This window comes from Neopsephotus bourkii, unplaced genomic scaffold (genome assembly GCF_033783945.1).
Source record: "Neopsephotus bourkii isolate Nb327-2 ecotype Australia unplaced genomic scaffold, CSIRO-AGI_Nbou_v1 NB_1749, whole genome shotgun sequence".
NCBI classification, from domain to species: Eukaryota; Metazoa; Chordata; class Aves; order Psittaciformes; family Psittacidae; genus Neopsephotus; species Neopsephotus bourkii.
Genome location: NW_026902223.1, coordinates 9,640,317 through 9,663,958, shown reverse-complemented (window position 1 = coordinate 9,663,958; position 23,642 = coordinate 9,640,317). Strand labels below are relative to the sequence as shown.

The 23,642-nt window shown below is 61.5% G+C and overlaps 1 protein-coding gene across 1 annotated transcript; it reads right to left on the bottom strand.

Annotated features, from left to right (window-relative positions):
- Positions 1–1,038: 1,038 nt before the first annotated feature.
- RHBDF2 (rhomboid 5 homolog 2) lies at positions 1,039–22,794 on the bottom strand. The gene is made up of 19 exons (XM_061377344.1): positions 22,753–22,794; positions 12,013–12,150; positions 10,537–10,686; positions 10,305–10,429; positions 9,303–9,495; positions 9,018–9,230; positions 8,437–8,562; positions 7,948–8,081; positions 7,074–7,292; positions 6,633–6,744; positions 6,100–6,174; positions 5,564–5,725; positions 5,316–5,416; positions 4,783–4,846; positions 4,565–4,659; positions 4,300–4,375; positions 3,725–3,825; positions 3,031–3,184; positions 1,039–2,148 (listed from the first exon to the last, which is right to left on the bottom strand). The coding sequence occupies exons 3-19, from the start codon at positions 10,660–10,662 to the stop codon at positions 1,729–1,731; spliced, it is 2,496 nt and encodes an 831-aa protein (XP_061233328.1). The 5' UTR covers positions 10,663–10,686; positions 12,013–12,150; positions 22,753–22,794; the 3' UTR covers positions 1,039–1,728.
- Positions 22,795–23,642: the final 848 nt, after the last annotated feature.

Genomic DNA, 23,642 nt, shown 5'->3' with positions numbered 1-23,642 from the left:
TTTTCTACGCAGCCTGTGTGTGTTTGTGTCCTGCTCTGACACCTTGCCACAACAGCCACAGCCAACAGCCCTTGGGGCATCTTGGCTTTAAGGGAGGTGGGACAAATCCAGCCCTGGGTCATTCAGTGGACACAGAGAGGGGGCTCTGTCCTTGGGCAAGGTGAAGGGGATCCATGGGTCTTTTTACTGCAGGTGTTTGGCTTCCCCTTCCTGAGACCCCCAAAATCCTGTCCCCTGAGAGGAGATGGGGAGAGCCCAGCCCTGCACCCCAGGGCATCAGCCCCAAGCTCATCCTCCCTCCGGGCCACACCAACCACCACCAAAACCACCGCACCAGCCGAAAGCGCCGCATCCCCGTGCCCGAGGAGGGAGAAGAGGCCTTTGTGTCTCATTAAATACAAGTAGAAATTTATTGAGGAAGGGGAAAAAACCACAGCTTTTAAAAAAGTATCAAAAAGAGACAAATGAGGTGAAGTGTTCGTCTTTGGCTGGAGCAGCAATGGGAGGGGTGGGGGTGAAAACTGGCCCATGGAGGGAGGAAGGATGCGGGGAAGGATGCAGGGAGGGATGGAGGTGCCACATTGCTCCCAGGCTCACCCCAGGAGCAGCTGTGGACAGAGGGAGCTGAGCTCCCAGCCCTTGAATACTCATCCCAGGACACCCCAACTGAGGGCTTCCCAGCTTCCCCCATTGAACAGTGCTGAGACCCACCAGCACCAGAGCAACACACACCAGGGACAGACAGCCCAGGGGGTCAGTGGCCCCAGGAAGGACCTGCCTTCACACTGCGGCCGGCAGCAGGGACTGGGGGATGCTGGGGAGCAGCAGCCAGGGCTGGGGCAGGCAGGGGAGGAGGAGGGCGACTGCCCCATCCTGCACTTCTGTCTGCAGCGCTCGAGGTGCGAGGGCTCCTGGGTCTCTGTGCTTTGAAGGAGGAAAGGGGTAACGATAGGGACTGGAGGCAGCAGCAGGACGGGGGAGCACAGACAGCTTCCCCAGGGGTCTCTGGGCTTCACACAGGCACCCAGGGTGTTTTCCTCCATGCCTACCTCCTGGCCTGGCCCTATGAACACAGCACGTGCAGCCCCTCTGCTTCCAAAACGGGAATTCCACTGAAATGAGGGGAAAAGAAACCCCAAGTCCTGCCTCTCCATCCAGCCCAGGGAGCAAGCACACCTCTCCTTCCATTGCCCCAGGGGAACAGGAGATGTGGGACTGACAAACACCTTCAAAGCCCAGCTCTGAACACCTCAGAGCCGCAGCAGAACCCTGGGGAGCCCAAAGTGGGGCACAAAGAGCTGCAGGTAAATACCAGTGCCCCTGCAAAAAAGGGGGTCGTGTTCACAGTATGAGCTGCAGCACCCAGGGCAGTGAGGTGGGATGGGACCAGAACAGGCAGGGGCACAGGCAGGGCCCCCCCAGTAACATCCCGCCCCCCCCCCAAGGCTGGGAGCCCTGGATGCACCAAATTCCCACTTCCCTTGAGCCTTTCCCCACAGAGGCAGCAGTCGGGGTTGGTCCCCAAACCAGTCATGGGCTTTTCAGCCCCAAAGGGGTGCAGGGCTGGCTCCAGCCCCACTCCCCACTGCACCCCCCATGTTTAACAGGGGTGAGCCCAAGGATGCTCAGGGTCTGCCCCATCCTGAAGCATCTCCAGCAGGCTGGTGGGGACCCCTCCATGGGCAGCATCACCAGCGGTGCCTCTCCCAGCGCCGTCCCCACCAGTGGTCAGTGCAGGACCTGCTCCAGCTCGTACTTCTCACAGAACTTGCTGGTGAAGGGCAGGCAGGTCAGATACTCCACCCAGCGCCAGTTCACCGGGTACACGTAGAGCCACACCACCAGCGAGGCGAAGAGCCCCACGAACACCAGCAAGGAGACGATGATCATGGCTCGCTTGCGGTACTTGTCCACCGTGCCGAAGGTGATGTAGGGCAGGAAGGCGAAGGAGAGGAGGAGGCCGCTGAGGAAGCCGAAGAGATGGGCGATGTTGTCGATCCAGGGCAAGAGACCGCAGACAAAGAGGAAGAGGACGATGCCGAAGAGGTTGAGGAAGGCTTTCCAGGGCTTCTCCAGCACTTGCCAGCTCTGGAAGAGCTCCACAAAGAGGCAGGCCAGCAAGCCAAACTGGGAGCCGGCAGGGCCCACCTGCAGGAATGGGGAAGTCAGGACTGACCCTGCCACATCACCCCAGACACATCCCTGTGTCCACAGGGACCATAGAATCCCAGCCTGGTTTGGGTTGGAAGGGACCTTAAAGCTCCTCCAGCTCCAACCCCTGCCACAGGCAGGGACCCCTTCCACTGGAGCAGCTTGCTCCAAGCCCCTGTGTCCAACCTGGCCTTGAACACTGCCAGGGATGGGGCAGCCACAGCTTCTCTGGGCACCCTGTGCCAGCGCCTCAGCACCCTCACAGGGAAGAGCTTCTGCCTAAGAGCTCAGCTCAGTCTCCGCAGTTTCAGTCTGAACCCATCACCCCTTGTCCTGTCACTGCACTCCCTGATGAAGAGTCCTCCCCAGCATCCCTGGAGCCCCTTCAGACACTGAAAGGATCATCTCTTCCCCTTGCAAAACACATTTGGCTCCTGCATCCCTCCTGGGGCTGCACTCACGCCAGTGCAGGGCTCAGGGGAGGAACATGAGGGAAGATGCTGGTGGTTTCCATGACTCAGCAGCCGGCAGCATCACCCCCTCCCTGGCCTGTCCCGATGCACCCAGGGATTAGGGTGCTTGGTGCGATCTCATTTAAAGCTGGCAGGGTTTGGTGCCAGCAGATTAGCCATCTGCCCGCCTGGGGACCCTGCACACACACCGACACGTGGCAACGCGTGACCCACACGTGTGAGCCACACATGTGGGGCAGAGACCCTCCCCTCCCCTTGCCATGGGGACAGCAAAACCGGTCAGGGATGAGAGCTCAGTGTTGCAGTCCCCTCCACAAACCTCAGCCAGGACAGTCCGGGGATGGGTGCCCTGGGGAGCTGGCTGGTTTGGGGTGATGTGGGACAAGTGCCCCATCCCCAGCCTCACCTCTGCCCTGTATGGCAGGAAGATGGCACTGGCCAGGTTGCCCGTGATGCCGCTGAGGATGAAGATGATGGAGATGCGGTGCCAGCCTGCCAGCTTCTCCAGGTCCCTCAGCACCGTCATCTGGAAAGTCACCGACACCAGGCAGTGGATGATGCTGGGGGAGAGACCCTGAGTTAGAGACCCCCTGTCCTGCCCTTGCCCCTGCCCAGCCCTCCCACCCACTGCCCAGGGCATGAGGCAGCCGACAAAGCACCCTGAACAGCACGGGTTATAGTCTGGGCTGTTCTCTCCTCTTCTCCCCCAAGCCATTGGGGGTCACAGAGATGCAATCCCAGCCTGGTTTGTGTTGAAGGGACCTTAAAGCCCATCCAGCTCCAACCCCTGCCACGGGCAGGGACCCCTTCCACTGGAGCAGCTTGCTCCAAGCCCCTGTGTCCAACCTGGCCTTGAGCACTGCCAGGGATGGGGCAGCCACAGCTTCTCTGGGCACCCTGTGCCAGCGCCTCAGCACCCTCACAGGGAAGAGCTTCTGCCTAAGCGCTCAGCTCAGTCTCCCCTCGGGCAGGTTCAAGCCATTCCCCTTGGCCTGTCCCTACAGGCCCTTGTCCCAAGCCCCTCTCCAGCTCTCCTGGAGCCCTCCTAGGTTTCCTCCCAGTGGACAGCCCGGTCCCCAGGACACCGGGGCTGCGCTCACCCAGCGTGCAGGAACAGGGACAGCCACAGGCGGTAGAACTGATCGGGGACCTCCGGGTTGAGGAAGGGCAGGAGGCCGCAGACCTCGTCCAGGCAGTGCACCTGCAGAGGCAGGAGGGGTCAGGGGGTGATGGGGGCTCAGCCCCAGCGCAGCGCCGCGGGGAGCACAGGCTGGGGCACAGGGAAGGCAGGAGTCAGCTGGGGGGGGACCCTGGCTGCTGTGAGGCACCCACATTGCTCAGCTGCCGGGAAGGGAGCAACCAAGCATCCCTGCTGCTGCAGGAGATCCTAAAGGGACCTTTTCCCACCCGGAATGTGCCTTGCCCGAGGACACCGGTGCCGCCCCACTGAGCCTGGCTCAGGCACTACGTTCCCTCCTCCCCACACCCCAAGTCAGGCACGCAGTGACCAGAGTCCAGTTTACAGCTGGGAAAGTCCTTGCACTTTGCATCCCACCTGCTCAAACCCATTCTACCCACGTCCCATTCCATAGCACACCCTAAATCCCTTCGGTGTCAGCATGGCATCGTGTGACCCGCCTGCTCCCATGTCCCACCGTGCCCCCCAGCCCCATACCTGCGAGCAGAGCGTTGCCTCCTCATGGAAGTAGCCGTGCATGAACTCACAGTATTCCCGTGTCGTAATCTCACAGCTGGGCAGAAGCAGGAGCGGGATCACTTGGAGCTGAAATCACTCCCATTCCCATAGCATCCCCCTCCATTCCCAGCAGCCACCGCACTTCCCACCCCAGTGAGGATCCATAACCTCCCTTTTCCCGTCTCCAGTGGGGCAACAAGCGGCAGTAGTGGTGGATGTCCCCATCCCCATCACTGTGACCCACCTGCCCTTGGTGCCGATGCAGCAGGGCCGGCCCTTGATCTGGCAGTCCATGTGGGTGAAGCCGCTGTGGTTGGTTTTGGTCTCGTAGGTGCAGATCTAGGAGCAGGAGCCATGGATGGGGCCCAGCCCCAGGCTCTCCCCACAGCCCATGGCCAGCCCAGCCTCCCATGGAGGTGCCACCACGGTGCTGCCCAGCTCATGGTGCCACCAGGCGCTTACCGGCCACTTGGTGATGTCGTCTGGCCACACGTGGGGTGGGTTGGATGCTGGCTCCTCACATGTCCTGGTGGGAGGAGAGAGATGGGGTTCAGGATGGATCCCCCCAGCACATCTCTCCCTACAGACTGGTACCCCCACCCCGGGCACAGACAGCCCTGGGACCTGCCCCTTCCCCTGGCTTGGGGGCAATCCTGCGCATCAGTGTCCTACAACACCCCACAGCAGCACCTTCCATGGGTGAACCCCCCCAGCCCCATCAATGCCCCGTTGCAGCATCACCCATCCCAGCAGAGCAGGGCAAGCAGGGACCAGTGCAAGACAACGGCATCTCCCACTGCCCCCTGCGTTTAGGACAGACCCCACCTCACTTTCCCCATTGATTCCCTCCTTACCATTGTCATGGTGTGTCAGGCATCCCAACCCCTTGCACAAGAGGATTCAAGGTACCCAAGCTGCAAACACAGCACCTCCATGGTGCCCCATGCACAGCTGGGTGACCGTGCCACCTCTCCCCAGCCGTGTGTCCCCCCTACCTGGGGTCCTGGTGACACACAGCCCCCGACGTCCTCTTCTCCCCCGAGCCCAAGGCTGGTGCATTGGTGCCTGGCCACTTGATGAACGTTGCCAGCGTCTCCTGCAGGGAGGATGGATGGAAGAGGCTGAGGATGCGGCAACGAACACCCCGCTCTGACCTCACATTCATCCTGCCCTGGAGCTGTGCACAGTGGAGATGGCTTCCCCCTTTGCTGCAGGGATCCCCAGTGCTTCCCAGTGCACGCACCGAGCAGTCCTGCGGCAGGGTCTGGATGCAGCCCGAGTTGTCGTTCTGGACGCAGCATCCCGAGCCCCGCTCCCGGTCCCGCTCGCGCTGGATGAGCCGCTCCACCTGCTGGTCCTTCCGGATGCAGGGGGAGAACTTGGCTCCCAGGTGGATCAGGTCGATCTGGGAGGGAGACGGCAGTGCAGGGGATGCTCTGTGGGTCCCCCTGTACCCCCCTTCACCCTCCAGCTGCCCCAGCGAGAGCCCAGAAGGGGGTCCCCACAGGCCATAGCCCTTGAATTGCCATTACCCGGGGTGGGGGGGAAGGCAGGTGGGAAGGGGATTGGGTCCCTTCTGAGCATCCCACTGTGATGCTGCAGCTCTGGGAAGCAGGCAGCAGGTCCGGAGGGATGGGGGTACCAAGGGCTGGGATGAGGGACTGAGCTTCTTCCTGGGGAGAGGAGCATCCCAGGGCTCAGGGCAGGGGGAGCAATGGCTGGGAGGGGGGGCAGAGCCTCAGGTGGGGGGCGAGGGGCAGTGGTCCAGCACATCCTTACCGAGCTGGGCCCGATCCAGAAGTTTTCCTGCTGGATGTACTTGACGCTCTCATAGACACCCTTGTTCCTCAGCACCTGCAGAGCCAGGCCAGGGTCAGCACTCGCTCCCTCTGCTCGTGGGGGGCTGAGCAGCCCCTGTGTCCCAGGGGAAGGGCTGCTGGGTCTCACAGCAATGTGGGCAGGAGAGCAGCTCTGCTGGAGCACGTGTGCACCCCTGCCCTGGCTCTTCAATGGAGCCTCTCAAACAGCAGGAGCCAGCAGCAGCCCAAGATGCTCCCAGCCCCAGCAGGACAGCGTGGGGACACTGGTGGGCATGGACCCTCGGGGAAGATGAATCCCTGGCTCTGCTCTCCAGCCTGGGGACCGGGGAGGCACTGCAGCCATATGATGATGAACCCAGGGGGAGGATCACTTCTCTAACACCCGCTGGGGTGTGAAAGGAACCCTTGGGCACCAGCCTTGCTTTCCTCAGCAGCCACACATCACTGCAGAGCTGGGAGGCGACCACCCCGGCCAGTAGCTCTTAAACTTACTAACTCTGTCGTCACATGCTGGGTGAAGCCAATGGGAGCGATGCCATAGGTGCCAATGACCAGCAAGGTGATGAGGATGTGGACAAAGGTGATCCAGTAGGTGAAATACGGCCTGTGGAGGGAAGAACCCAAAACTGGAGCCCAGCTCAAGGGAGGCTGGATCTAAGGCAGAAGCTCTTCCCTGTGAGGGTGCTGAGGCGCTGGCACAGGGTGCCCAGAGAAGCTGTGGCTGCCCCATCCCTGGCAGTGCTCAAGGCCAGGTTGGACACAGGGGCTTGGAGCAAGCTGCTCCAGTGGAAGCGGTCCCTGCCTGTGGCAGGGGTTGGAACTGGATGAGCTTTACGGTCCCTTCCAACCCAAACCAGGCTGGGATTGTATGGTGGGCAAAGGGATGCTGCAGTGCCCCAAGCCCTGATGCCCATCCCACGCGTGCCCCCTCACCGGTGGCTGTCGGTGATCTCCAGCTGGGACTGCACGATGCTGCTCAGGCTGCGCCGGTACGTGCGGTTCAGCCACTTGCCCACCACCCCCAGCCCATAGTAGCGCTTCTTGCGGTCGAAGGCGAAGTGCTTCACCTTGGAAGCGATGCGCCGGCCTCGCCGCGGAGCTGGCCCGGCACCGGCACCGGCGCCAGCTGATGGGAGCCGGGCACCCTCCCGCCTGCAGAGAGAGGAGAGATCCGCACAGGCTGGAGCCAACGGGGTGAGGGTCAAGAGGCAAAGTGCGGGTCCTGCCCCTGGGCCACAGCAACCCCTGCAGCGCTCCAGGCTTGGGAAGAGCGGCTGGAAACTGCCCATGGACCAGGAGCTGGGGGTGCTGATTGATGGAGCTGAACGGGAGCAGCTTGTGCCAGGCAGCCAGGGAGGCCCCAGCATCCTGGCCTGGATCAGCACCAGTGCGGAAGCAGGGCCAGGGCAGGGATTGTGCCCCTGGTGAGGCTGCACCTCGAATCCTGTGTTCAGCTCTGAGCCCCTGACTCCAAGAGAGACATTGAGGGGCTGGAGGGGGGCCAGAGAAGGGAATGGAGCTGGTGCAGGGCCTGGAGCACAGGGGTGATGGGGAAGGGCTGAGGGACCTGGGGGGTTCAGTGTGAAAGAGAAGGCTCAGGGGGGACCTGATGGCTGCCTCCAACTGCCTGACAGGAGGATGGAGCCAGGAGGGGCTGGGCTCTGCTCCCAAGGAACAAGGGATGGGACAAGAGGAACCGGCCTCAAGCTGCACCAGGGCAGGTTTAGATGGAGCTGAGGAACAATTCCTGCCCCAGAGGGTGCTCGGGCACTGCACCATGGCGGGGCACTTGGGAGCTGGTACTCACGGGGAGGGCTGCTCCACCTCAGGGGACACCCTGGCTTCCTCCCCCACGGGGTGCATCCGCAAATAGGTGGCTGATAGAGGCGGCGACTCAAAGACATCATCAGGCATGGAGTACGTCTCGTCGTGCATGTCCATCTGGAAGCAGGATGCAGATGTGTTCTTGCATGTGTGAGAACCCCCCCGACCAAGCATTCCCATCACCAGGCCAGGCTGGCTCCAGAGCCTGGGGAGGGGATGATCTCCATTGACATCCCACTAACTGCACAGCACAAGGTGTGGAACGTGCCCATACTGGTGGCATCATTCCCTGCTTCCCCCAAGGAGCATCACCAAGACCTGAGCTCTGCAGTGCCAGGCATAGAAGCCACCAAGGCCCCTGCTCCCAGTGCTGGGTGAAGCACATGGGGGTGCCCATTAGAGCCCCACTCCACACCCAGCCCCTGTGCAGGGCACCAGGATCCTCCCTGCTCCGGCAGGGAACAGCACTCGCCTTACTGAAGAAGGATGAGTCCAGGGTATCAGCAGCATCCACCATGTCCTCGTCCATGAAGCTGGGGTACATGAAGCTCCTCTTGGTCCTCTGCTTGGGAGCCAGTGGCTCCAGGACAGAGCGTCCCTTTGGTAGAGGAAGCAAATGGGGGTAAGCAGCCAGAAGTCCCCAGCTTTTGCAGCACCAAGGGCTTCTTATAGCTCCCCTCCCCTAAACCAAGTGGCAAGGATTAAACCCCAGCAGGCCTCCATATCCCCCAGTGTGAAGAGGGAGCAGGCAGCTGGAGCTGCCTTTAGCTGCTCAGAGCCAGCACTGGACCATGACCGTGTCAGTCAGCCCGACAAGAGAACCCTGAATCCCGTCTGGTCCCAGTGCCACAGACCTGCTCCCAAGGCTCGCCCAGGGGCTAGAGAGCTGCAGGGGCTTCCTGGCTCCTCAGTAGTGAAACCCAGCAGCCGCCTTCTCCAGGGATGTCCAGTTTCCACCAGAGCTTCCCCTTCTGAGCAGAGCCCAGGTGAAACCCCCCCGGTGGGACGGAGCTGGAACTGGGGTCAGGAAGATGAGGGCACCCCCAGACTCACACGGAGGAGGGCTGCAGCCGCCTTGAAGCTCATGTGGGCCACGGACTCTCTCTTCCTGCGCGGGAGGCGGCTGTAGCCCGAGCGGATGCTGTTGAAGGAGGCCAAGGAGACCACACCGGGGGTGAGCGGGGGCAGGACGTGGTGGGGCGTGTGGGGCCGGTCGGGGTCATCGGGGTGGCGGAAGGGACGGCCCCTGGCCAGCGGGTCCACGATCTGGGGGAGGGCAGAGGCGTCAGCCAAAGCACAGCGGGGCCAGGAGCCGGACCCTGTGCCACGAGCATCTACCTTGGGCATCCTGGCGGGCTTGGGGGACTCGGTGGCCTGGAAGGAGGGCACCTCCTGGCTGGGCAGCTCCATGTCGCGGTAGGCAGGCTTCAGCTTGCCGTACCTCATGCTGCAGTGCTGCAGGCTCTTGCGCTGCCACTGCTGCCGCTTCCCCTCCCAGTCGCTGCTGACACCAAACCACTGCGCCGTGCCCCTGCGCACAGCATGGGCACACTGAGCACATCAGTCCCCCCACCACGGGTACACCCATCCCACCCAGGCATCCTCCTCTGGGGTGGGTGACGTGTGTTGGGGTGACTCAGAAGGGTAGTTTTGACCTGGCTATAGGTATCAATGAAGGGATGCTGCAGAGGTTTCACTGCCTCTTGGGTCTCTCTGGAGAGGTAACTCCATCGAGGGTTGCAACCCCCACAGGGCAGGAAATGGGTTTAAACTTAAACAGGGCAGATTCAGGTTAGATCTAAGGCAGAAGCTCTTCCCTGTGAGGGTGCTGAGGCGCTGGCACAGGGTGCCCAGAGAAGCTGTGGCTGCCCCATCCCTGGCAGTGCTCAAGGCCAGGTTGGACACAGGGGCTTGGAGCAAGCTGCTCCAGTGGAAGGGGTCCCTGCCTGTGGCAGGGGTTGGAGCTGGAGGAGCTTTAAGGTCCCTTCAACCCAAACCAGTCTGGGATTGTATGATTCTATGGTGTCCAGAACACATCAGCTCTGGTCTGCAGCAGCCATCCAGCTCGAGGAGCTTGTGAAGGTTCTGCACAAACAGGGCTCAGAAATGTCCCCAGTGTACAGGAACAGTGTGGATGAACATTGAACAACTGCTGCAGGGTTATCCCCAGGCAGACACCAGTGAGTCAAAGCAGAGCTGCACAAAACCCTCAAACACGTTCCCTTTGGGGGCACAACTCTCATCCCACCCCAAGCTGGTACCCACAGCCACAGCACCCCAACAGGGACCGAGGGACCCCTCCGGTGACCCAGCTGCTGCCAGAACCCTCCCAACCCTCACTTGCGGATGCTCTGGGATAGGGAAGTCTGCCTGCGGAAGCCGGGCCGGCGCTCCAAGCCATCGGATCCCTTCGAGCGGGGCTCCTGCAGGCTCTTGCTCTTTCTGTAGATGGGGACCTTGGAGGGCTGGAAGGCAGAGCAGGGCGTTAGGGACAGGATGGCATAAGGGGGTCCCTTAGGGACAGCAGCCCCCCGAGCCCAGCGTGGGATGGATGCAGGTCCCCATCTCTCACCTCCTTGCGGGTACCATCCTCCTCCGCCTCCCGGGGGGGGATGATGATGGAGAGGTTGGGGGGTTTCTTGCTCTGCAGGCGGCTGCTGCTGGAGCGGCTGCCCCCGTTCTTGTCCCCCGCTGACATCTCAGGCCGGCAGCAGTCGGCAGGCTGGGGCTGCACAGAGTCAATGGGAGGGGAAGAAGCATCTCCACTGGGTCCCAGCAGGAGGGGGGCCTCATCAGTGGGATCCCACCAGCCTCAGCCCCTGCGCTGCTGAGACCTCACCACCATCAGCCCTGCTGCTGTGTCCCCAGGCCCCACACCCCCTCCCTGGGTCTGGGTGGGCAGGGGGGCTCCCATTAGGTTCACCAGCAGCACCCCTCACCTGCCTGGAGCAGAGCAGGGGACATGAGGAGTGATGGGTCAGAGCACCCCAACACCCAGCACATGCCTGGGTTGGACATCCCATCAGGATGTGCCTGATGGGATGCACATGAGACCTATGGGGTGTCCCTGCAAGCCCATGGCACACGCCTGCAGCTCTCACACACAGGGACACCCCTCCCGGTTGGACCCAGCAAGGGAATAAAGGCAACAGCCTGACAGCTCCCAGCTCACATCCCAGCCTGTCCCACAGCCCTGTGCCATGGATGGCTCCTGCTGCAGCGAGGGGCTGGGGCAGCCCAGGCCGCCTCCAGCCATGGACCAGGACCTGCCATGTGTTGGGTGCCCCATGGGAGAGGAGATGCGGGACGTTCCCTCTGCACGTGCACAGAGAGGCCAGGCTGGGAGGCTGAATCCTGCCTGGCACCACAGGCCAAGAGGAGGAAGCTTAATGGCCAAGAGGCGGTTAATTCCGCAAGCAATCCCATCCCAAGGGTCCCTGCAGCACAGCTCCACCTGGCAGGACCTCACAGGGAAGGTAATTCCATGTGAGCACGAGGAGGGAGTTCCAGATCCTATTAGGGAGCATGACCATGGCAGCCTCCTCCCGTCCCCCCGGCCACGTGCCAGCACCCAGGGGACCAGCACAGGTCATAGGAGCATCCCCTGTCCACAGCCATGGCACAGGGATGGTGCCACAGGCATCAGCATCCCCACGGGATCTGCTCCTTAAGGGGAGACAGGAGATGGGGACACCCCTGGGGGCACAGGCATCCTGCTGGGCTCCTCTGCTGCAGCCCAGCACCACTGAGGGGAGCTCAGAGCCCAGCAGTGCCACGAGCTGGAGCCAGGCTGAGAGAGCTGGGCTGGGGCAGCCTGGAGAAGAGAAGGCTCCTGAAGGGGAGACCTTAGAGCAGCTCCAGTGCCTAAAGGGGCTGCAGGGAGAGAGACTTCCCCACCTCCCCTCCTCCCCAGAGGCACCGAAGCATCACCCTTGGGTGCTGCCTTACCCCTGGCTGCCACTGAGCACCAAGGCTGGGAGCACCCAGCTCCCACCTTCCCCCTGGGGGCTCAGAGCCAGTGCTGGTCCCCACACCAGGGCCTCGCTACCTCATAAGAGTGGTGGGGATCCCACGGGGCACGTCTCGATGCAAACACCCACGGCAGCCTTCCTCGTCCTCCTCCTCCTCCTCCTCTGTCCTTCACGCACGGGAGCCCCGGAGCAGGGCCAAGCTCCTCCTGCCTCACCTGGGAGGGAGAGAGGCTGCAATGAGAACCCACGCATGGGACCACGGGAGAGGGCTGCAGGAGCAGTGGGGTGGAGGGAGAGCGGAGCTCGGCGCTCCCTGGGCTCTGGGGATGGAGCTGCCGGCAGGCAGACACCAGGCACCCGGAGCAGCCCCTGGCACAGGGCAGGGGAGCAGGGGAAGCCACCGCTTGCAGTGATGCACCTTGCTCTGTGAATGGGGAGCTGCATGGGGCTGGGGGGGGGCTTTCACCCACCGCTGCTCCCAGGCCCGGTTCTTGGGAAGCGGGACAGCTGCAGGGAATGCCGAGGTGTTCCATAGCTCCCAGCTGGGAGAACGCCAGCCCCACAAGCAAAACTTTCCATCCCAGTGGTGAGCTGGAGACGCTGTTTGTTTGCCTCCCAGGGAATGAGCTCAAAGCACCAGCTGCTCCGGAGAGCCAGGAACGGGAACGTGCTGGGCACAGAGCGAGCCCTGGGACACCCTCATCCCTGCTGGGGAATGGCTCTCAGGGTGGGAGCCAGCACAGCCAGGAGCACACAAACTGGAGCCAAACTCTGCTCTTCGGAGGTGTGAGCGGACGAGGTGCTCTCACATCCCTATCCCCAACCCCATCCCCATCCCCTCCCATCACACCCCAGGCAGCCCTTGGCTTCCTGGCCAAAGCAGGTTTAAACCCCGGGTGCAGCGCGAGGCCTCCTCCGAGGTGACGCAGTTCCCGAGGGATCTGGCACATCCCGCCGGCACCTGCCATCCCGGTCACGCGGCACAGCCGGAGCTGCTTCCATGGCTCTGTGCGTTAACACAGGATTTGGCACTGGGAGAAAGCAGGGAGGAGGGGAGCAGCCCCCAGGGGCTGAAGTCCCCTTGGCCACGTGGGTTGGGGACAGCAGCCACCCCAAGCACGGGTCCTGACCCATGAGGAGTGTTACCGCATGCCAGACAGGGAAATCCCTTGGGAATGGTGCTGGGAAGGTGCTTTCCGAGCTCCCCATGTGCTTGGCGCTGGCACCACTCTCACCCAGCATAAGAACAGGCAGCCAGTGCTTCCATCCACACCAACCCTGCCACCAGCTCAGCACCCCCTTGCCCCCTTGTCCCCATCACCCCCAGCCCCAGGATGGGGAGCATCCCATCAGCAGCACTGCTCTGCCCCACTGTCCCTGGTGGCTGCTGGTCCCCAAGGAGCTTGGGGTGGCTCTGCCCTGGGGACAGGGAAGAGAGGTGAGGTGGCATGGGGGGGATGGCTGTGTGAACACCCTGCTGTGGGGACAAGGGGGGTGACAGCAGCGGCAGGGGGGTGATGGACATAGGACTCAGCACCCAAAAGCATGTCCTGAGCTTTTGGAGCTGTGCTTTGGGCTGGATGGAGGGTCCACAATGTCACTTCAGGGAGGAAAAGATCTCCAGGGAGAGGGAAATGCAGTGGGAATGCTGCCATCACCCACGGAGGGGGTTAATAAATGGGCAGGGGATGGAGGGGGGGTAACCTGGGCTGGTCCATAAGAGCTCCCCCTCCATCATCACCTTCCCTCTCATAGCTCCCTTGTCTCACCAGAGCCTGACATCCAGCAATGAGGGGTACAGCAGCAGGGGGTGAAGCCCCCATCCCCTCCCGAAAGAGCCTGGTGAGCAACTGGGACAAGGCTTTGGTCCTCAAGGAGGCAAAGCACACAGAGGGTGACCAGGGCTGGCTCCCAGCCTTGGGGTGAATGACGACAGACGCTGACCCAAGGAAACACACCCAAGGAAGAAAGCGATGGAAAAAGTGATGCAGCTCGCACAAGGCGTCAGCACGGGACACACCGGGATGCTCCGAGCAGCACAAAGGGACCAGGTGGTGACCTGGGGACAACCGAGCACAACCACTGTACGAGACCCTGGAGACAAGCCTGCAGAGCAGTGCTGGTGGGATGCACAGGCATGCAAAGGAGGATGAGGATCCCTCTCCCTGAGCACATTGGTGTGGGGGGAGGCAGCATTAATGGCACTGGAACACAAGTGCATCAGGCTGGTGCGATTAAGGTGGGAGGGAAAAGTGCCTCTGAGCCACCCAAGGGTGTAGGGCTGGGAGCACCCATCACACTCATCACCCTTAATGGAGGCATCACGAGCCCCTGTTCTTCCCTCTTCATCTCCATAGGGGAGCAAGAAAGGGGTCAGCAATGCCATGGAGCCTCCAAAACACCCCCAGAGCCACCACTGACACTCACACCCAAGAGACCATTAAAGCCTAATGGCTGTCCATGAATAATTCATGTAAAAGACCCCTCTCAAAGCTGGAGCATCCTTAAAAGCTGCTCCCGGTTATTAAGAGCCCTGGATGGGAGAGCTAATTGGTCCAATGGCTCCGAGCATCAAGCCCCTGTGGGCTCACACCGGAGCAGAGGACCCCTGGCACAGCCATGGCCAAAGGGGATGCCATCAGCCACGGTCAGCCCTGCCATGAGCACCAGCATCCCCATGGGATCTGCTCCTAAGGGGAGACAGGGGCTGCCCCTCTCCATCAGCAGTGTGCCCTGGGGACAGGCATCCTGCTGGGGCTGCTCTGCTGCAGCTCAGCACCACTGAGTGGAGCTCAGAGCCCAGCAGTGCCACCGGCTGGAGCCAGGCTGGAGAAGAGAAGGCTCCTGAAGGGGAGACCTTAGAGCAGCTCCAGTGCCTAAAGGGGCTGCAGGAAACCTGGAGAGGGGCTTGGGACAAGGGATGGAGGGACAGGCCAAGGGGAATGGCTTGAACCTGCCCGAGGGGAGACTGAGCTGAGCTCTTAGGCAGAAGCTCTTCCCTGTGAGGGTGCTGAGGCGCTGGCACAGGGTGCCCAGAGAAGCTGTGGCTGCCCCATCCCTGGCAGTGCTCAAGGCCAGGTTGGACACAGGGGCTTGGAGCAAGCTGCTCCAGTGGAAGGGGTCCCTGCCTGTGGCAGGGGTTGGAGCTGGAGGAGCTTTAAGGTCCCTTCCAACCCAAACCAGGCTGGGATCCTGTGCTATTTCAGGCTTCCCACTCTGTCCCCCGCATCCCTGAGCCATGTGGTTGGCACCAACACCCAAAGCAGGATCTTTAACCCCATCTCCAGCAGGGCTGGGGTAACAAAAGCGGTGTGGATGCCCAACGGGTGGCAAGGCCCCAGGGGCGCGCAGGCAGCAGCGCACACCTCACCCATGCTGCCAGGAGGAAATCCTCTCCCATTTTCCGCACTGGGCAGGACATTGGGCAAGCAGAGTGGGTTTGTTCAGCCTGGGCGAGCTCGGAGCACGCCTGGGAAGGAAGTGGAGCAAATGGGGAGATAGAGCAGTTGGGGGGGCTATGCCGGGCGCTGCTGATAATGGGGCAGCGCAGAGTGCTCAGACACAGCCCTGTGCTGGGCCTCCCCGCTGCAGGGGTTTGATTCCCTGTGTGACCCCGCAGTATCCAGCATTGCTGGGTGACGAGAGGGAAGGATCTGCCTGCGACATCTGGGAATGGGATGAAGGAGCCTCACAGAGCACTTCCCGCATCCCAGACACAGCCTGCTTCCCATCCTCATCAATACCAGCACAGCAACCCCATCCCCAGCACAGCGAGTGCCAGCACCCAAATGCTTCCTGACCTGCTGCAGTAGGCAGGGAGCAGCAGGGAGCTGGCTCACCCACCCCACAGCTCCCCACTCGCCCTGCCTATGGGGCTCCATGTGCCCTCACAGCAGCATCACCCCAAACGGGCAGCACTGCCCGGATGCACTGCTCGGGGTGATGGGTGCTGCTGGAAGGGCCCTGCTTGTGCAAGGGGACCCCTGACCCATGAGCAGCCTAGGGAAAGCTCTTGGCTTCCCAGAGCTGGAGCCCAGGCACGTGGAGGCTTTGAGTCACCCAACGGCTTCGGGAAGAGCAAAGGGCAAAAGTCTCCACCGGTGAACAGGCACCACAGGCAGGGCTGCAGCACTCTCCAGACCCAAGCAGCTCCTCTCCAGGCACCACATGGATTCCCCAGGGGACCAGGGCTGATTAAACTTGGTTTTATCTAGGAGCCGAGTAACAGCTCGGAGCTGCTCCAACTCCTCATCAGCTTGGCTTAAACACAGTGAGCATGGGCACGATGGTGTGAGCGCTTCTGGAAGGGGCTGAGGGGTCCCAGGTTGTTCTTCACCCAGGCAATGGAGGGCAGCCTGCCTGCAATCCCCACACCAAGGTCATTGCGGAGTTCATTCTCACTTCCCCCTTCCAAGCACGGCTCTTGGTGCGAGGGGATGGTGGGGATGGAGGGGACATTTCTTCCTCTAGCTCTGAAAAGCGCTCATTTTGAGAGCAGTTCCTGGTGCGAGGGCTCAGGCCAGACTTCCCCAATGCCCACTGCCTGTTTCAGAGAGCACGGAGCCACCCGGAGAGGCACTGGGATGGGAGGAACGCTGTGAGCCCTGAGCATCCACATGGGATGCAGCAGTGGGAGGTGGTGCTCAGCCCCACACATGAATTCAGCTCATCCCAGGCACAAGACAAGCCCTGGACGAGCCCCCTCGGAACAAGCTCCCTATCTCTGGGAACAGGCTCCTTATCTCAGCTCAGCCGTTTCAAGGCTGCACAATTCTGCTGCTCGCCTGTGCAGAGCGAGAGGCCCATGCAAAGGGATGCCAACGGCTTCTCTGATGTCCCCCTGGAGCCAGCAGCTCCCTGAGGAGAGGGGACAAGGACCTTGCTGCATCCCTTTGTGCTGTGGGTGAAGGTGGCACCTGGGGGCTGCTCTTTGGTCACCCCATCAAGTCACAGTGTTCCCCTGGCCCCACAGTTCAACCCAGGGAGGCTGTTTCCTGCCCACCCCAGATGAGCATGGGCCATGTCTGACCCTCATTGCCACAAGGCCAGAAGCTCCCAGATCTGCACCCTGCAGAGGCAATACTAACCAGGAATGGCTCATCCCCATCCAACACAGCATAAACCTGGCATGGGGGGAGATCCTGCACTCATCAGTGCCTATGGAAACCATGTGATGCTCTGCCCTCATCACAGCATCACTGTGGACCTGTGCCAGCAGCACACTTTGCAGCCTCTCAGCTGCCAAGAGCTGCTGATGGGGTCTCCCCCACACCATTCTCATCCTCCTCCTGCCTCCATAGGGAAGCCACAGAGCCCACCACAGGGGCTGGAGATGCTGATCTTTAAGGAGCATCTCCACATTCTCCCTAGGAGCACTCGGACTGGGTTAAGCCACCACGTGCATGAGCTGGTTATGGCATCACCCATGCAAAAGCCTTACGCCAGCAGCAGGGTGCTGGTCCCAGCAAGACTTCCCTGCTCACACCACAAAGGAGCCAAGGAAAGGGCAGGACATGCCACGGATTCACCTCATGAGCTCGGCGTGCAGCCTTTGGGCTTCCACGTCACTCCCAGCCCTGCCTGGCGTTCCTACAGGGATAACCATGGCACATCCCCGGCACAAGCTGCTGCACAACAGACAGAGAGTGAAGGCAGCATGGAAAGGAGCATCCCTGGGTACCACACTGCTTCCTGACACAGCACCAGCCCTGCCTGGCGTTCCTACAGGGATAACCATGGCACATCCCCGGCACAAGCTGCTGCACGACGGACAGGGAGGGAAGGCAGCGTGGAAAGGAGCATCCCTGGGTACCACACTGCTTCCTGACACAGCACCAGCCCTGCCTGGCATTCCTACAGGGATAACCATGGCACATCCCCGGCACAAGCTGCTGCATGATGGACAGGGAGTGAAGGCAGCGTGGAAAGGAGCATCCCTGGGTACCACACTGCTTCCTGACACAGCACCAGCCCTGCCTGCGTTCCTCAGGGATACCATGGCCAACACAAACACCCGGTACCACACTGCTTCCTGACACAGCACCAGCCCTGCCTGGCGTTCCTACAGGGATAACCATGGCACATCCCCGGCACAAGCTGCTGCAGAGGGCAGGGAGCGAAGGCACGTGGTAAGGAGCATCCCTGGACCACACTGCTTCCTGACACAGCACCAGCCCTGCCTGGCGTTCCTACAGGGATAACCATGGCACATCCCCGGCACAAGCTGCTGCATGATGGACAGGGAGTGAAGGCAGCGTGGAAAGGAGCATCCCTGGGTACCACACTGCTTCCTGACACAGCACCAGCCCTGCCTGGCGTTCCTACAGGGATAACCATGGCACATCCCCGGCACAAGCTGCTGCATGACGGGCAGGGAGCGAAGGCAGCGTGGTAAGGAGCATCCCTGGGTACCACACTGCTTCCTGACACAGCACCAGCCCTGCCTGGCGTTCCTACAGGGATAACCATGGCACATCCCCGGCACAAGCTGCTGCATGATGGACAGGGAGCGAAGGCAGCGTGGTAAGGAGCATCCCTAGGTACCACACTGATTCCTGACACAGCACCAGCCCTGCCTGGCGTTCCTACAGGGATAACCATGGCACATCCCCGGCACAAGCTGCTGCATGACGGCAGGGAGCGAAGGCAGCGTGGTAAGGAGCATCCCTGGGCACCACACTGCTTCCTGACACAGCACCAGCCCTGCCTGGCGTTCCTACAGGGATAACCATGGCACATCCCCGGCACAAGCTGCTGCATGATGGACAGGGAGTGAAGGCAGCGTGGAAAGGAGCATCCCTGGGTACCACACTGCTTCCTGACACAGCACCAGCCCTGCCTGGCGTTCCTACAGGGATAACCATGGCACATCCCCGGCACAAGCTGCTGCACGATGGGCAGGGAGCGAAGGCAGCGTGGTAAGGAGCATCCCTGGGTACCACACTGCTTCCTGACACAGCACCAGCCCTGCCTGGCGTTCCTACAGGGATAACCATGGCACATCCCCGGCACAAGCTGCTGCATGACGGGCAGGGAGTGAAGGCAGCGTGGTAAGGAGCATCCCTAGGTACCACACTGATTCCTGACACAGCACCAGCCCTGCCTGGCGTTCCTACAGGGATAACCATGGCACATCCCCGGCACAAGCTGCTGCATGATGGACAGGGAGCGAAGGTGGCGTGGAAAGGAGCATCCCTGGGTACCACACTGCTTCCTGACACAGCACCAGCCCTGCCTTGCGTTCCTACAGGGATAACCATGGCACATCCCCGGCACAAGCTGCTGCATGATGGGCAGGGAGCGAAGGCAGCGTGGTAAGGAGCATCCCTGGGTACCACACTGCTTCCTGACACAGCACCAGCCCTGCCTTGCGTTCCTACAGGGATAACCATGGCACATCCCTGGCACAAGCTGCTGCACGATTTGCAGGGAGTGAAGGCAGCGTGGAAAGGAGCATCCCTGGGTACCACACTGCTTCCTGACACAGCACCAGCGGTGCCGAGTGAGCCGGTGTGCACCCGCACTCCATGGCTGCAGCAGCAGGTCCTGCACCCGTGGCTGCTGAGTGCGACCTCGAGAGCAGGTTTCACAGGAGACCTTCACACTGACTCACTGGTGGCACTTCACAAGGGGAACTGAGCACTGCGATGCACGAGGGCTCCCTGCTTTCCCAGCCCTGGCTGCTCCGGCTGGGAGCAGCTTCCAAGGACTTCAGCAAAGCCCATAGAGCTCCCTCAGATTTAAGTTTCTGGAGGAGGGAGGAGGGGGAAGCCTCCTGTGGGAAACCTCTTAAATCCTTGATTCCCACAGGGCTGCAGGCTGCTCCCAAACCAGGTATTTGGGGGTTGTTCTAATGGGACCAGCACCCTGCAATGGTGGCCCTTGGGGTGCAGGTACCTAAGGACAAGGGGGACAGAGGAGTCCTGCCAAGCAGGGTTGGTACCGAGGCCACCCAAGGCATCCTCCCTGGGTCTGTTCCCCACCCTTAATACCTCATGAAGAGCAGAACCACCACCAACTGCTTTTTGGTTTGGTATTTAAAGAAATGGGGATTAAGCGAAAGAAGGGCACCACTGCCAAGGGTTCCATCCATACTTGCAAGGACACGCACAGCTTGGAGGCTGGGAAACAGCCACAACCCAAAGCACCACATGCTCCCAAATGACAGCTCCTGGTTCCTTGGAATTAAAAGGGACCATGCCCATCTCCACTGGGGGCTCATCCTGGCACCAGGCATCTCCCGGCCCAACAGGACAGCAGGGAGCAGTGATCGTTAGATAGAGCTCTTCAAGAGGACAGGGTCTGTGATCCCATCACTTGTGGGCTCATAGGGATTTAACTTACCAGTTTGCAGCCCCTACCAATTGACTCCTTTGGTGCAGAGCCCTGGACAGCACAAAACCCAAGCTCGCTCCTTTGCACTCAGATCCCTACCCAGCAGGGCTGCCACACAGGGACAGTGAGAGGAGGACAAGCCTCCCTTGCAGAGACCAGGGCTCCCATCACCACCACTCCATTATAATCCCCCACTGGCCTGTTCTCCATCACCCACCCCACACCTTCTTTGGTGACAAGTGCTGCTTTGCCTTCAAGCTCACCCTGAGCTGTTGCCAGATTAAGACTTACAACCAGTTAGAAGAAGCTCTTCCCTGTGAGGGTGCTGAGGCGCTGGCACAGGGTGCCCAGAGAAGCTGTGGCTGCCCCATCCCTGGCAGTGTTCAAGGCCAGGTTGGACACAGGGGCTTGGAGCAAGCTGCTCCAGTGGAAGGGGTCCCTGCTCGTGGCAGGGGTTGGAACTGGATGTGCTTTAAGGTCCCTTCCAACCCGAACCAGCCTGGGATTGTGTGATTGTAACCAAAGGGATGAAATAAGGATTGATTGGGGGGATCCCTCAGCTTCACTGTAAGAGTTAAACGGGAGCAGCACCAAATGACAAAACACAGACCCAGAATACAGCTGTGTGCTCCACTTCCAGCCCAGTGCAGCCAAACACTGCCTGAATTCCAAAGGCATTCCAAGGAGTGCAGCCCCCAGCCAGCCTGCATCCCAGCACCCGCTGCTCCTGCTGCACACATCCACGTTGCGGCAACACCACCCTCACACACTGAGGGCTCACACGTGCACCGAGAGCAACACCAGGCTTGCAGAATTGGTACCAGGGCGCCTGTTTCAGCTTCAACCCCCGCTCCCCACGCTGTGGTTTGCCCTTTCTCACCCAGGGCTCGCAGGCTGCAATGCAGCTGCATTAGTGCCCTGGCCAGGGGAAGCAGGAAGGCTATGGGGGCTTGCTTCAGGCACCTGCTTTCCAGCAAAGAGGAGCAGAACAGGCAGAAGCCGCCCTCCAAATGAGCAAGTGGCGTTAAGTACTGATTGTTCCTTTCCTTACAAAGGGCTTGGAGAAGCAGACCCAGGTGCAGCAGCTGGGGACCCCGGGAAGCCACCTGTGAAGCCAGCGGTGCCTGGGGTTAGAGCAGGCAGAGGCGGCTCTGGTTTGTCCCAGGCATGGCCACGGCTGAACCCTCCAGCTTGTTTTGGAGGTGGGATGTTTCCAAGCTGCTTGTTTCCCACTTGGGAAACAGGCAGGAGCCGATGGATGCTGCTTCAGAGGACACAATGGAGTGAGCTGAGCAGGGTGGGATTTCCCCACTCAGGACATCCACGGGGCTGCGGCTCCTGAAGGCTCCAGTGCAGGGAAGTCCGGGACGGTGTCAGTAATGATGAGCTCACCCTGGAAACCCCCGGGAGCCACGGTCCAGGACTCGGGCACACAGAGGCAGGGACGTGTCCCAGCTCCCCACGGCCTCGTGGCGGGAAGGATGACGCCGCGCTGGGGAAGAGGGCAGGTACTTCCTCTTGTGCAGGGACCCAGCGGCGACAGCAGCCTCCCGGGTCCCCTTCCCCCTGCAGAGCTGGGGGGTCTCGGGTGCTGCGGGCACCACAACCCAGCTGTGGGCAACAGGGACAACCTCTGCCTGGTCCTGCTGGCCTGGCGGCAGGGCAGGACCCGGTAAAGCTCAGTCTCACCCCTCAGCCACTGAGACCCAACACCAACAAACCAACATCCACACGCAGCATCCCTCCGCTCCCTGCGGGATGCACGTACGGATGCAGGATGATCGGAGGGGCTGATCCCGGAGGGGCTGGTTTGTTTGCAGAGGGCTGGCAGCAGCGCTCACCACTTCAGCAGCACGTGTGAGCGCGCCACAGCCTTTAAACACAACCTCAAACCAGCACCGACAACAAAGCCCCGGCTTCGGTGGAGGGGAGGAGGCGCCGGTGCTCTGGGGCAGAGCGGGAGCGGGCAGGGACCCGGCACCTGCCTGTGGCTGCGGGGCTGCTGCCGCTTCCCAAGGCACTGGACACCCCCAAACCAGAAACAAACCCGCTGGAACACCCGCTCGTTCACCGGGCCCGGGAAGCGGGGTAGGGCTTCCCCCCAGCCTGGGCACGGCAGCGGGCAGGGACCCCCCCCCGCTGCTTCCCCTCCGCCCGGGGCACACGGCCGGGCCGCGCACCCCTTTCCCCGCGATGAAGAGGAGGAAGAGGAGGGTCCCCCCGAGGGACACAGCGGGGGCAGGGGGCTCCGCGCCGCCCCCCGCCCGACCCCGGCACAGGGTCCCGGGGGGCCCGGGCAGGCGCCCACCCTCGGTGCCGCAAGCAGGGCCGGGCCGGGCGGCCGCAGGGCGGGAGGAGCGGGCGGAGGAGGAAGCTGGCGGGACGCGGCCGGGCACAAAGCAGCAACGGAACCGGACGGGCACAAAGCGAAGCGGCGGCACCGGGACCCCGCCCCGCCCCGCTCCCACCCCGGCCCCGCTCACCCCAGTGCGGTCCCGGTCCCTTCGGCCCAGTCCTGGTCCCGGTACCGGTCGCCGCTCGCCACCGCCTCCACCTGGGCTGGGCGGGGCCACAGGCGGGAGGGAGCTCCAGAGGGGCGTGGCCTCGTGCACAGGCCCCGCCCACCGCGTCACACGTGGGTGCTCCCGCGAGCCCAGCTCTGGGCATCGGGCACCGGGCTCCGGGCTGGGAGCTGGGCACCGGCACCGGGCACCGGACCAATCACCAGTAGGACTGGGCACTGTCAGGGCCGGGCAGTACCAGGAATGGTCCCCATTAGGACTGGTCAGCACTAGAACCAGCTCCTATTAGGAGCAGTCACTACTAGGGTCGACCACTATGAGGACCAGACAGTATTAGGACTGGTCACTTTCAGGGCTTGTCATTATTAGGACCAGGCTCTGTGAGGACTGGTCGCCATTGGGACCAGCTAAAACTTGCACCAGTCACTATTAGGACCGAGCACTTTTAGGAGTGACCACTATTAGGAGTGGTCACCATTATGACTGGTCGCTATTAGGACTGACCACTGTTAGGAGTGGTCACCATTAGGACTGGTTGCTATTAGGACTGATTGCTATTAGGACTGACCGCTATTAGAACTGGTCACTATTAGGACCAACAACTACTAGCACCAGTCAGTATTAGCACGAGCCACTATTAGGACTGAACTGCTATAACAACTGGTCACTGTAAGGACCATTCACTATTAGGACTGGTCACTATTAGAACCAGCTGCTACTAGCACTGGTCACTATTAGTACTCACCACTCCTATAGGACCAGTCACTATTGGGAGCGCAGGGCATGGCCCTGACTCTACTCCCCAGCAGCAGGCACCCCTGGGTGCTGGCAGTGTGCCGGGCATAGTGTGG